The sequence below is a fragment of the Schistocerca americana genome, chromosome 3, assembly GCF_021461395.2.
Source record: "Schistocerca americana isolate TAMUIC-IGC-003095 chromosome 3, iqSchAmer2.1, whole genome shotgun sequence".
NCBI lineage: Eukaryota > Metazoa > Arthropoda > Insecta > Orthoptera > Acrididae > Schistocerca > Schistocerca americana.
The window spans coordinates 669,755,100-669,767,043 of NC_060121.1; the positions used below are offsets into that span (position 1 = coordinate 669,755,100).

Sequence of the window (11,944 nt, forward strand, 5' to 3'; positions counted from 1 at the left end):
GGTGTTTTTGGTTATGATGCGAGATCGTATGTCGAGTCTGCATATGCCTCTATCACAGTTTATAGTGTAGCTCTCCAAATTCGAAAAATACGTTTGATTTCCTGTTGTCTCTATTTATTTATCAGGTGGGATTCTTTGGCTTAAGATTGTCATCTATTAGTGACATCCTTAAGTTCACATCATTTATATTCTCGACGTTTGATGATATTTCTAGGTGGTGATACATGTTTCTGTAAGCGTGATGTTTCCTGTGTTGCCGGCCGCTGTGACCGAGCGGTTCTAGGCGCTTCAGTCGGGAACCGCGCTGCTACTACGGTCGCAGGTTCGAATCCTGCCTCGGGCATGGATGTATGTGATGTCCTTAGCTTAGTTAGGTTTAAGTAGTTCTAAGCCTATGGGACTGATGACCTCAGATGTTAAGTCCCATAGTGCTTAGAGCCATTTGACCCATTTTTTCCTGTGTTTGCGCAGTAACCACGAACTAACTTGTGTGTGGCAGCTCTCACTTACAGTAAGTTAACGACTGTCGTAGTAATGTGGCTGTAGTTTCGGTCAGTTCTACTTGTCACCTTTCAAAGTTTGAAAGACTCAGTGATACGAGTGTACACCTCCCTCTGTTTTATTATAAATCGTGCTGTTCCGTTGTTCTTATGTTTTAATCTGTTTCAGTCCGGCCCCTTCAATGAAGTCTCTTGACGGGTTCTCTGGTTGGTTATTTACTCCCGTACCCCCCCCCCCCCCTGCCCAGCAACCCTGAATGCTATGATCTTACGTCTCGGGCTTTCTTGAAAATCGTTGATATTACCTCGCCTTATTAATCAGATTAGAATTGAAATGATTTGCACCAGTTCTGGCTCTGGGATCGACAGCCTGCGTATCATCTTTTGCCAGTGCCGTCAATGAATATGGTACGGAGCGGGATGGGGTCAGCATATAGTCCACTGTTGGCGTTTTTTCTTACCATGGAGCCGCTGCTTCACTCAAGTAGCCACTTAATGGACATCAAGAAGGTGTGTGCACCACCTTTCCAGGTATCAAAGAAAAGAAAAATCTCTAGCAGTAACAGAAATCAAATCCAGATCTCCACATAGTAGCCACACATTCAGAACACTGGGCTATTTTTTCCTTTTTTGTAACGTTTTGGAATCATTTTCTTGTCTAATATTTACGTTCAGTATTGAAGTTGTCACATTTAATAAAAAAAAATGTGTGCCTGTATTTCACATATTCACTCGAGTTCCACTTTTCCCGGGGCATAACACAAAGCCACTGCAACATTATTTCATAACATTCTGCTGCAGATTACCATTACTGTATATTGCACAGTGAAAGTTAGGCTTCATCCGGTGGGTCTGGCGATTTGTTCACCCAGGATACAATGGTTTGCTTCGCAGCCGCTTTTTACATCTCACTGAATTCTTTGACATGCAGCAAAAAGATTGGACGACTTTACCGTCCTTCTTTTCCCTTTTGACTTCGTTAGTGTTCAAGATTGAACTTTGCGTTTTATTTCTCAAATTCTTCAGTACTTGTCTTGTCCGTTCTGAACAAGATACTGTTGCTGTTTTGCACCTTAGCAATGACAATTTTGACAACGGTCACAGTGTAAAACCGGTCTTGTTATTGCATCTATGGCCCAAGAATTTTTCGAGCATAGTGCTCCCATCGCTGCAAGACTCACTGTCTCATTTGTTGGCTGCGTGTTCAGAACAGCTACAGGGCCCATTCGTACTGTGACCACCGCGTATGTTCGATGTAAAGGTGCAATAACCATTTAGACGGTAGGTGGCAGAACTAGCAGTGGAGGGTATACAAAGTATATCGGGGGGAACGCGGGAAACGGTGCAGTCGTTGTCCTAATGCGGAAATAGAGCGATTTATCTGATATCCAAATGGGCACAATCATTGGTTTTCGTACCAATAGTGGAAGCATTTCCGAAACGGCTAAGTCTGTAAATTGTTCGCAGTGATTAAAGTGTACAGTGTATGGCAAAAAGGCGCTACTGGAAACCAACACCGAGGCAAGTATAGTGCACCACAGGCTATAGATGGCAAGGGTAAACAATGGCTACGGAGATGTGTATGGACGAATAGACATACAAGTGTTGAGCGACTGACCGCCCAGGTCAACCAAGGTGCTCCTCTACGAACACTCAGTGATCGTTGCTGTGTATGGGCCTCCTCAACAGGCTCCTGGTTCGTGCAGCCTTGCTGCCTTCTGTTCATCGGCAGCGAAGGTTGGAATCTGCACGCCATACCGAAACTGGAAGGCTACTGCGTGGCGACAGGTGATCTCTTAAGCTGAATTACGTTTTATGCTCCATCGGACAGATGGCGGTTGGCGTGTACGGCGTGAATCGTCTGAAAGCAAACACCCTTCAACCAGGAGGGAGCGTGATGGTTTGGGGAGTGTTTTCGTGGCATCTGCTGGGTGATTCTCGAAGGCACAATGGATTAACACAAGCATCCACCTACCCTAAGGGATCACGTACACCCCTACTAGCAGTATGTTTCTTCTCGGTATGATGGCATCTACCTCTAGGACAATGAAACACAGCTCGCGTTGTACGTGCGTGGTTCTAAGAGCACCAGTATGCGTTAATTTCACTCCGCTGGCCGCCAAACATCACGGATCTTAACTCAATCGTTAATAAGTGGGACCACCCCGGGTATTTGCGCCATGGATCTTCAGCCAAGAAACCTAGATCACCTGGCCACGGCACAGCAGTCTGCTGGACCCCACATTCCTGTCTTTTACCTTCCAGAAACTCTCTGACTCTCTGCCTGCACGTCTCACACGCTGCAGAAGTCACATTATTGTGCCTGGACAGTGCAGTTTCACTGTGTTTCAGTTTTACTATGCTTTCATAAACGCTTGCTGCCACTCCAAATTTTCTTCCGTCTCCATAGTCGCATTCTGACATTTCTCATACCGTACGTTGTCAGTGACGTTGATTGATTCACTTCTATCGTTTGCTACGCCGCTCTAAACTCAGTTCCCTTGCTCTTCGGCAATAGTATCACTGACGCTTTTGCCATCTCCACTTCCATAGGCGCAGTTTTACGTTGCACATCTTGTTTTTTATAAAGGACATTAATTGTAACCTCGTTGGTTGACTTACGTTTATTGTCTGCATCATCGCTAACCATTTGACTCCTTTGATCTTTGGCGGTAGTTTCTGTAACGTCCTCATGTAGATTTCTCCCACTTTCAGCCCCTGAAGTTCTCACCGTCCGGTCTGTCTGCACTAACAGAATAGTTGCTTATGTGATTACACCTGTTTGATTTGTTCCAACAGGCAACTATACAGGTCTATGGGCACACTTTCCCTCAGGTGTTCAATGGAATTGCATATGGATTATGTGCAAGGTTGGTTTCCGTATTGCTTTTTGTATAGAACATACGTTCTATGACTGCAGTCAGTTACGTAAGGGTATATCTGCTTTTTTAATTCTACTTAAGCTATTCTATTGCCAATTAACAAGTCATGCCAAAAGTTTGCTGACCAAATTTCTTCTCTGATGCCATAAACTGTCCCGTTTAAGCTAAGCACTTCTCTGGCCTTTTCGGTCGCCACTTGTGCGCGGTATATTACAAACTCTCACAGATTGCAAATCAATAGCTATGTAAGTTTTTAACTCAGTGCTGTCAGATCATCCATTATTCTTGTTCTGCCTATTGCTTCACAAAACTTCGTTATTTATACATTTTGTATATAAACAGTTCACAGCGTCGTTAAATTTAGTACCTAACACTTCCTCATCGTGCAAGTTTACTCCATCAGTCGTCAGTTTCCCTATAAGTGGAAGGCGTAGTCTTTTCGGTGTTCTTCTCAAAACTAAATGTGAAGGTTGCTCTCCTCGAGGAGGAGGAGGAGATTAGTGTTTAACATCCCGTGGACAACTAGGTCATTAGAGACGGAGCATAATCTCGGATTAGGGAAGGCTGGAAAAAAAACTGGCAGTGCCATTTTAAAGGAACCATCCCAGCATTTGCCTGAAACGATTTTAGTGAAATCACGAAAAACCTAAATCACGATGTTCGGAGACGTATTTGAACCGTCGTCCTCCCGAATGCGAGTCCAGTGTGCTAACCACTGCACCACCTCGCTCAGTTGCTCTTCTCCAAGATGTCACGTTACTTAAAGTTCTGCTGAAGGGCGCCTGCCACCTCATTGGCTCTAATTTTGCACTGTTCTTCAGTAGTTTTCTGGAGGCTTGTGAGCCGTCCGTGGCTCGTGTTCCCGCCATCAATTATTCTACACCCTATTTTTAACGTACTTCCACTTCACTACGCTAATTTAAATTAATACTGTCACTGAGTTGCTGCTTTGCCTGACCGCGACCGGAGCTACCAGCGCGTATCGATGTATCCCCTCTCGTAGTATCTTTGCTCGGCTGCTATTACTTCCCGGTCGTTGTCTGTCGTAAGGAGTTCGGATAGAGTGTTCGTCGCAGTTCGTGTCGCGAGTTCAGGTGTGTCAGTCAGCTGGAACGCGCCTGGAGCGCAGTCCGGACCTTCCAGTCGGGAGTTGCAATGCTGCACTAGTGCAGTCGGGTTGGAGCAGCAGTGAGGTCTGCATCGACATGGCTCGCCCGACCCTTGCCGCCACGCATCACTTGAGCTGGATCGTCGGTCGGTCATCCTACCGGACGACGTGTTTTGGCTCTCCGATCGTTCATGAGTCGACCGTGTGTGTGTGTGTGTGTATGTGTGTGTGTGTGTCGACTCCCGATTTGTCTTCGTGTGTGCTTAGTTACTGTTGCGTATCGTTCAGGTCTTCGTGCAAGTGTTTGTCAGGTTGTGTGGGAAGTTGGCGTTATTTCCGTCAAGTTATTTTGAATGTTGTCGGCGTACTGCCTCTGAAAGGTCGGTCGTTTCATCGGGCGACGTGTAACTGGTTCTCTGAGTCTTCTGGCCCCTTCAATTACCATCTTGTGGAATTTAGCTCGGTCTCTTCACGGGGGCAGGGATGTCGGGTAGCCAGTGGGCGTGTTTCCTCTGCGTGGTTGGGTCCGAGGTAGTATTTCCGCCGTCGTGTGTCTGGAAGTGAGTGGGAGACGCACCATCAGTGCAGTCGCGGCGGAGCAGCAGTCGCCGACGGACCAGCAGCGAGTCGATCGGTTGTTGCGAACGAGGAAAGTTATCTCCGCCCGGTGCAGTCGGCTGGGGCCGCTGGCAGCCCCCGTGCAGTGTCGGAGCGTGTGTGGAGCTGTCCGATCGCTACGAGCTTCGTGATTGCCCGACCCAGGACGTCAAAGTTGAGTAGTGGTGTCAACTACCCAAGCCACGTCTATTCGTGTTGTGGTGGTTCGCTTCGGTGGCTTGCTGTTAGGGAAGTTTTCTGGTGAGCAACACTGAGTGATTCTACTGCTGAGATTTAGCCGCCATGCGGTGCAATTAACTATTTTGGTTGACTACGATTTGAGTGCACCAGTAGAAATTTGTCTTGTGGCCGTTAGTGTTCTGGTTACCTGCCATAGGCACTGACGTAAATTCAGGCAGCGTCCTTTCCTCACCTGTTGTCGCTGTCTAACATGCTTAGTAATTTTGACAGCTAATACATACTCCATTGCGGATTATCACGTTTGTAACATCGCCGGTTTGAGTTATCATGTACTGATTGACTGGAAACAAATCGTTGTCAGTCGGTCCGTGGCTGTCCCCTGATTGGGTTCCGATGCAAGTACAGTTGGGCTCACCACCTGTCTCACCTAAGTGAACGAGGGCAGACCGACCTCCCTAGAGGCCTTCTGAGTGCCACCGGTGTTTATCTGTGGTCACCTATTTTAAATTTTAGGCTGATGGTTTCTGTTTGTTCCTTAAAATTTTGCAATTTTTTTAAAAAATTTATCCTTCAAACTTAAACACTGTGGCTTTCTGCCTTTAAAGATTATGGAAATATATTTTGAAATTTTGAAGTTTGATTGTGGCCATCAGCCACCGGTATTGCACCTTGCATATGTTGTTTCCTTAAATTATTTTATTGCTATCTTAATTGAAGTTTTGATTCTTTTAAGATTTCTTGTTGGCCTTCTGCCTTTAAAGGTCTATGGTAATATATTCTAAAATTTTGGAAATTAATTGTGGCCCTCAGCCTTGGTACTGCACTTCGTATATGTTGTTTTTTGAATTATTTTATTGCTATCTTAATTGGATTTCTTGTTGGAGGCCTTCAGCCGTGAGAGAGTTGCTAAATTGCAATAAATGACAGTTAGAAGCAGAAACTGACCTCAACCCTTGGCACTTTCCACAATCCTATTACCTGTTCTGCCAAGCGGGTTTAGCGGGCGTTTCATCTGGGTAAAGAGGGACGGGAGTCTGCCCATGTATGGTCACACCCTGCGTCCCAACACCGTCATTGGCTTTCCATGACGAATAGATGTCCCAAACGTCCTGTTGTCCCATGCTTTCTGCAGAGCCAAGAAATACTGACCTCGCGATTAATGTCAATGTGTTCTGAGTACACTTGAAGTTATGTCTGCCAATGGTACTCTGTAACGTTCCTGGATCATTGTGTTCATAGCTTATACTGTTTAGCTATGCGTGCTCGCCTGACATGCCCGCGTGCGAGTGGCCCACTAGCTGTCTGGTAACTTTTCCTTACCACACCCTAAAACTTCTAAGATGTAACTTTACACACCATTTTTACTATTTTTCTACCAGACGGCTCTTTTCTGTTGCTACGACACTGTCGTTTAAGGCAACATGCAATTTTAACACATTGAGTGCTATGCCCATAATATTATGTTGTATTCACAGCTGGAAGAATGCCATTTCCATAGTATTTTAGGCATATTAGGGGCACAATACTTTCGTGAGGACTCAGTAACATGTTCCCACAACATTAAGGGCGTGATTGCAGGCTTTCTCAGCTTATTCCAATGATAAGTCTTATTGGGTGATCGTCCGAATGGTGGCGTCGTCTTGTCACAATGTTCCGATGACCTTCGTACCCATCATCTTCACCTGAAGTTGGTGGGTACGAAACTCATCGAAAATTTGTGACAAGACGACGCCAGCATTCGGGCCACTTGAAATGATGGGTATGAAATTCATCAAAACGTTGTAACAAGATGATCTCTAATTGCCTGATCCCCTGAGAAGATTTTATCATCGGCATGGCATTGTTTCCAACGTGGAGAGTAAATGCAGTATTAAGTGCATGGTACTCAAAATGTTTAAGAACATCAATGCAAAACAGTCATTGACAGTACGAAGCTAACCATATCAATGCACAAGCCGTTTTATTGATGTAGTATTTCGTTCGTATTCCAGAAAGCGAGTAGAGAATGAGACGGGGAGAGACGGAGAGGAAGCGCAGAGGCAGGGGCGGCACGCAGAGGGCGCTGGCGGCGTGCGTGCCGTGTGTTCTGTGGGTGCTGCTGGCATCCGCCGTGGGGGCCGCCACTGTCGCCGACCCTGCAGCGGACGCCTCGCACGCCACGCGCTGGCTGGACCAGCTCGTCACGCCGCTGAGAAACGTCTCTCTGTCACAGGTAGGCGGTCGCTGCACTAAAAATCTTCATTTGCAACCTTGTCACCGGAGGCCAATTAGATCAGCTCACGGGACACGTCATTAGTCATCCTGTACATGAGTACGCTGGGCACGATGGAGTACTGTACATGGTGTGTGTACCACCGGCACAAGAGGGCTATACCACGCTTCATCACTGATGTAACTCATGTCTGTGAAGTGGTGTGCGCCAGTCAGTTACATGCAATCACCTGGCCACTCTTGGCTGACGCATGGTCATCTGCTGCGTCGAGAGGACCCCCCTCATTGTCGCTGTGGTGCGAATATGACGGTGGCCCATATATTGTTGGACTGTCCTCTTTTAACAGCCCTCAGGCGAACTTTTAATCTCCAGGGTGCTTTATCATATCTTTTAGGTGACAATGTCTCTATGGCAGATCGGGTTTTAAGTTTTATTCGCGCAAGTGGCTTTTATAGGTCCATTTAACCTTTGTAACATCACCCTCTTTTGAGCTGTCTCTTTTAATTAGTTTTGTGTTGTACTTCGACTCCACCCTACACTGTTAGGCTGGAGGTTTTAACGTGTTGCTGTGTGGCTGGCTCATCCTCTTATTTTCGTGATCAGCCAGCCACAGTCCTCTGCTGTGCAGCTTTCGTTCCTTCTGCCTTTGTTCTCTATGTTGTTTTTGTTGCTGTGCTCTGTTTTCCGTGTTGTCTTACAATGGACCATGGGGCTTTTCTTCCCCTGGAGTTTTTCTTTTAGTGCTTCGCTTGACTGGTGGATAGTTTCCCTGTGGTCTGTGTTTTTATGAAACAAGGGACCGATTACCTTTGTAGTTTGGTCCCTTTAATCTTTAACCCAACCAACCAACCATGCAATCACCACGGTAAAATGGGTCGCAATGAAGGCATGGCAGAGTGGCAGAAGGAAGCTATTGTGTTTGGCCGAGGCCACGAACATCCCTTGAACGAAGTTGCCCGAATTGTAGTGTATCATCACGACCTGTCCAACCTGTCTACAAAGAACGGTGCATCACTCGCAGCCAAAGTAACACGGCGTGGGAACAGCGATCTTTAAAACGTCAGAGACGACTCAGGCTTAATCAACAGTTGTTTCCACTTCCAACAGGAATTACTGTTATCACAGGATACAGGTATATCTCAACCGGTTTATGGCCTAAACTTTTGGGCAGGAGGGTGGAGGGGGATGTAAGGGGATGTTTTTCATACCATCAAAAATGGCACTGAGCACTATGGGACTTAACATCTGTGGTCATCAGTCCCCTAGAACTTAGAACTACTTAAACCTAACTAACCTAAAGACATCACACACATCCACGCCCGAGGCAGGATTCGAACCTGCGACCGTAGCAGTCGCGCGGTTCCAGACTGAAGCACCTAGAACCGCTCGGCCACACCGGCCGGCCCATCGTATAAGCGTCAGGTTCATTTGGGGGGGTGGATTAATTTTTTGTGCGCTGTGCTTATGAATACTTATTAAAGCGAAACTCTTATTAACATTTCTGTTAGTGTTTAAGTATACATTAATTTTCTTCCACTGTGCACTGATTTCATAACTTTTGTACATCTTCGGTGGGTAGCGTCTTCAAAAATCGGCAATACATATTTCAGAATATGATGTATCTTACACTGTTTTCTTTATGGCAGATTAACTATAGTCCGCTTAAAATTACTTGACAGTTGACGTCTGTCACTTGCTATACGGTGTTGCCACATCATCTGCCGCACAAACGCTGTTAGTGTGTAACGCGGAACAAGGTTACAAACGGCCCGCGCAAAGGTTGTCGGAAATACGAGATGCTCTGTGGACAATTGTCTAGGCTAACCACAACCTCGTGATGCGTAATGTATCCGAGAAAGCGGCGGTGAACAATCTGCGACAGAAATAGTCACGATCAATTTGTTCATGGCTATTAAAGCTAACCTCTACGAGCAAACTCAAGACAGAAAAATTCAGTTTCAGCGCTAAAAGCAGACTGTAATTTCTTGCCATCATTGGTTACCAGAAATTATCCTCTCACTGGCTAGTGGACTGCCGCTTTAGACTTCGTTGGCATTGGTTGTAGACTATAGACGACACATTCAGATTCTAGATGAAAAAGAATGATAGGTAGAAAAATAAGATCAAATTAAGAAGTCAATATGTTGATAGAAATGAAGTGGCAAAGAATTAGATATAAAAAATTACATTTAAACAAATTAATTGAATAAAAATGATAATCAGTCTCTTTTGATTAGATTCATAAATAAAAATTTCATGCGATTTTACGAGATTCAGACCCACAACCTTCAATGATGGATCAACACGCTAACCATTGCGCTATATTACAACGCAATGTCAACTTGTTATATTTTCGATTGTGATCACTCAGTGGCAGTGATGAATTGCAGCCTTCAAAAACTCGGTTCCACGCAACGTCGTGCGAAGCTTATGTAATGTAAGCCATCTCCATGATTATGATAATCGCGTCCTGTGCGGAAGTATCCAGTATTGTTTAGTTAGTGATCTGTATGAAACTGTGTGTACTTCATTAGCATCGTTACATGTGTGTGTCGTTTGTGGTGTGGTTATCAGGTACGGTGAAACACGAAATAAAAGCACCAGGTCCCTGATTCAGGATCCACACACACCAAAAAACAATGGCGGTCAAGGAACTGGAAGAGACCTGATCAATAGCAGTGGCAGTTCCGCAACAGTGGAACAGTTCGGTCGTGCCACTGAGCGCTCTGATTGGAGGAAACTGACAACGGGTGAAGTGTCAACTATCAACTATAATCTACATAGGCTTAGTCTCTTAGTCATATGTCCTACTAGTAATGGTTTTTCGGAACTTCATCTAATCCTTCCAGTAACTCTTCATGTCTAACTTTTCCGCTAAAAGAGTTGTGCTAATCATATGTTAGAGCTATTTCTTTTACATCTGTTTTGTCGATTTCCAAATTTAAAAAAATCTGCTGGTAATAACATGATTACCTCCATTTTATATTTCCTCCGAGTTTTGAACTCACGACCCTCCATGCACCAGTCTAGTATCATAACCACTACACCACAGTGACTGTGCTACTGAGCTGTTTCTGCGACATTACTCCCTCCTTAAGAGAACAGCGTCTCGGTGTTACGTCCTCCTAGTCCGGGAACAAGTCATCGGTCCTGCATACTCAGACTTCCGATGACTGATGTTCGCCCTGGCGGTGATCTTAGAACATCTTTTTCCGCTATGCTCTTCGTCACCTTTTCGCTTGTTGCCTGTCGCTGGAGCTTCGAATTTACCCTGGGTTGCAAGATCCTTATAGGGCTTCATTCGAAGGACGTGGACCGTATCTCTGATCTTTCGTCGTCTTCAACTTCATAAGTAACATCAGGCAACTTTTTTACAACCTTATAAGGTCCAAAGTAGCGCCTGAGGAGCATCTCAGAGAAGCCAACCTTCCGAACAGTAGTGAAGCTCCAGACGAGATGACGAGGCTGGTAGACAACAGTGCGGTGGCTCGCGTCATATCTTCGGCGATCGTTTTCTTGAGCCTGCAGCGTGCGGAGTCGAGCTAACTGCCGAGCTTACTCAGCTCTGTTTAAGACCTGTCCGATGTAGTCGTCGTCCACGTCTATCAGCATGCAACGGAAACACGGTGTCCATCGTCGTAGTTGCCTCACGCCCATGCACCAGGAAAAATGGCGTAAAATCTGTGGTGTCTTGTTTGGCAGTGTTGTAGGGCAAAGGAAGCACCTCATCCCTGTTGCTCTGCTCAACATTGACGAACATTGTTGAATTAAATTACAATAATTATTTATTTATCTTTGGATAGTACGAGTATCTCATCAACTAGCTATCCGGCGATTTACGGCAAAATTAGGATGCAAAATGGCCTCTCCCTGTTACATAATTATTCGCGTAATATAACGAGCGCAAGAGGAAGATATCAAAGAATTTTAAATTTCGCACGCATAACAGTCCAATCTCTCGTGAACGTCGGCAGACTGCTAACCTCACAAATAGAGGGCCGCCCGGTGGGATGATCCGCAGCTAGGACTACGTGCGGCCTGGGATCGTTTCAGCAGCTGCGAAAAGTGGCGGCTAACGTGGCTCTGGCGAAGATAATGCTGTCTTTTGTGGTATTTGAGGTTATCTCCCCAAACGTTAAGGGAAGATAATCCTGATTAAAAATTAGCCGTCCTATGGAAGAGATTGGACTCCGGGCTGACAAGCAACACCGAAAAAAAAAAGCGAAACTTCTACAAAAGGATGCGAAAAAAAATGGGTAGCTAATTTGTAGTTACCTAGCATATCATTGCAGATTCCCTGCAGCTTTGCGCTAAGTGTTAGAAGTCACAAAGCTTCAGCCATATAATAATGAGCCGCAAAGGAGAAGAAAGCTACGCAAAATGAGAAAAGGCAGCTCATGTACCTGCCTCAGCCTTGTCATGTCCTGCCTTATACGTCTTTCGG

General features: G+C 45.5%; 1 protein-coding gene across 1 annotated transcript in view; it reads left to right on the forward strand.

The window, feature by feature from the left end:
• The window catches only part of LOC124606858, an 84,273-nt gene that overhangs the window by 25,625 nt on the left and 46,704 nt on the right, over positions 1-11,944 (forward strand). The window contains exon 2 of the mRNA XM_047138939.1: positions 7,280-7,500. Within this exon, the coding sequence (XP_046994895.1) occupies positions 7,294-7,500 (207 nt within the window). The 5' untranslated portion in view covers positions 7,280-7,293. The remainder of the gene's footprint in view (positions 1-7,279; positions 7,501-11,944) is intronic.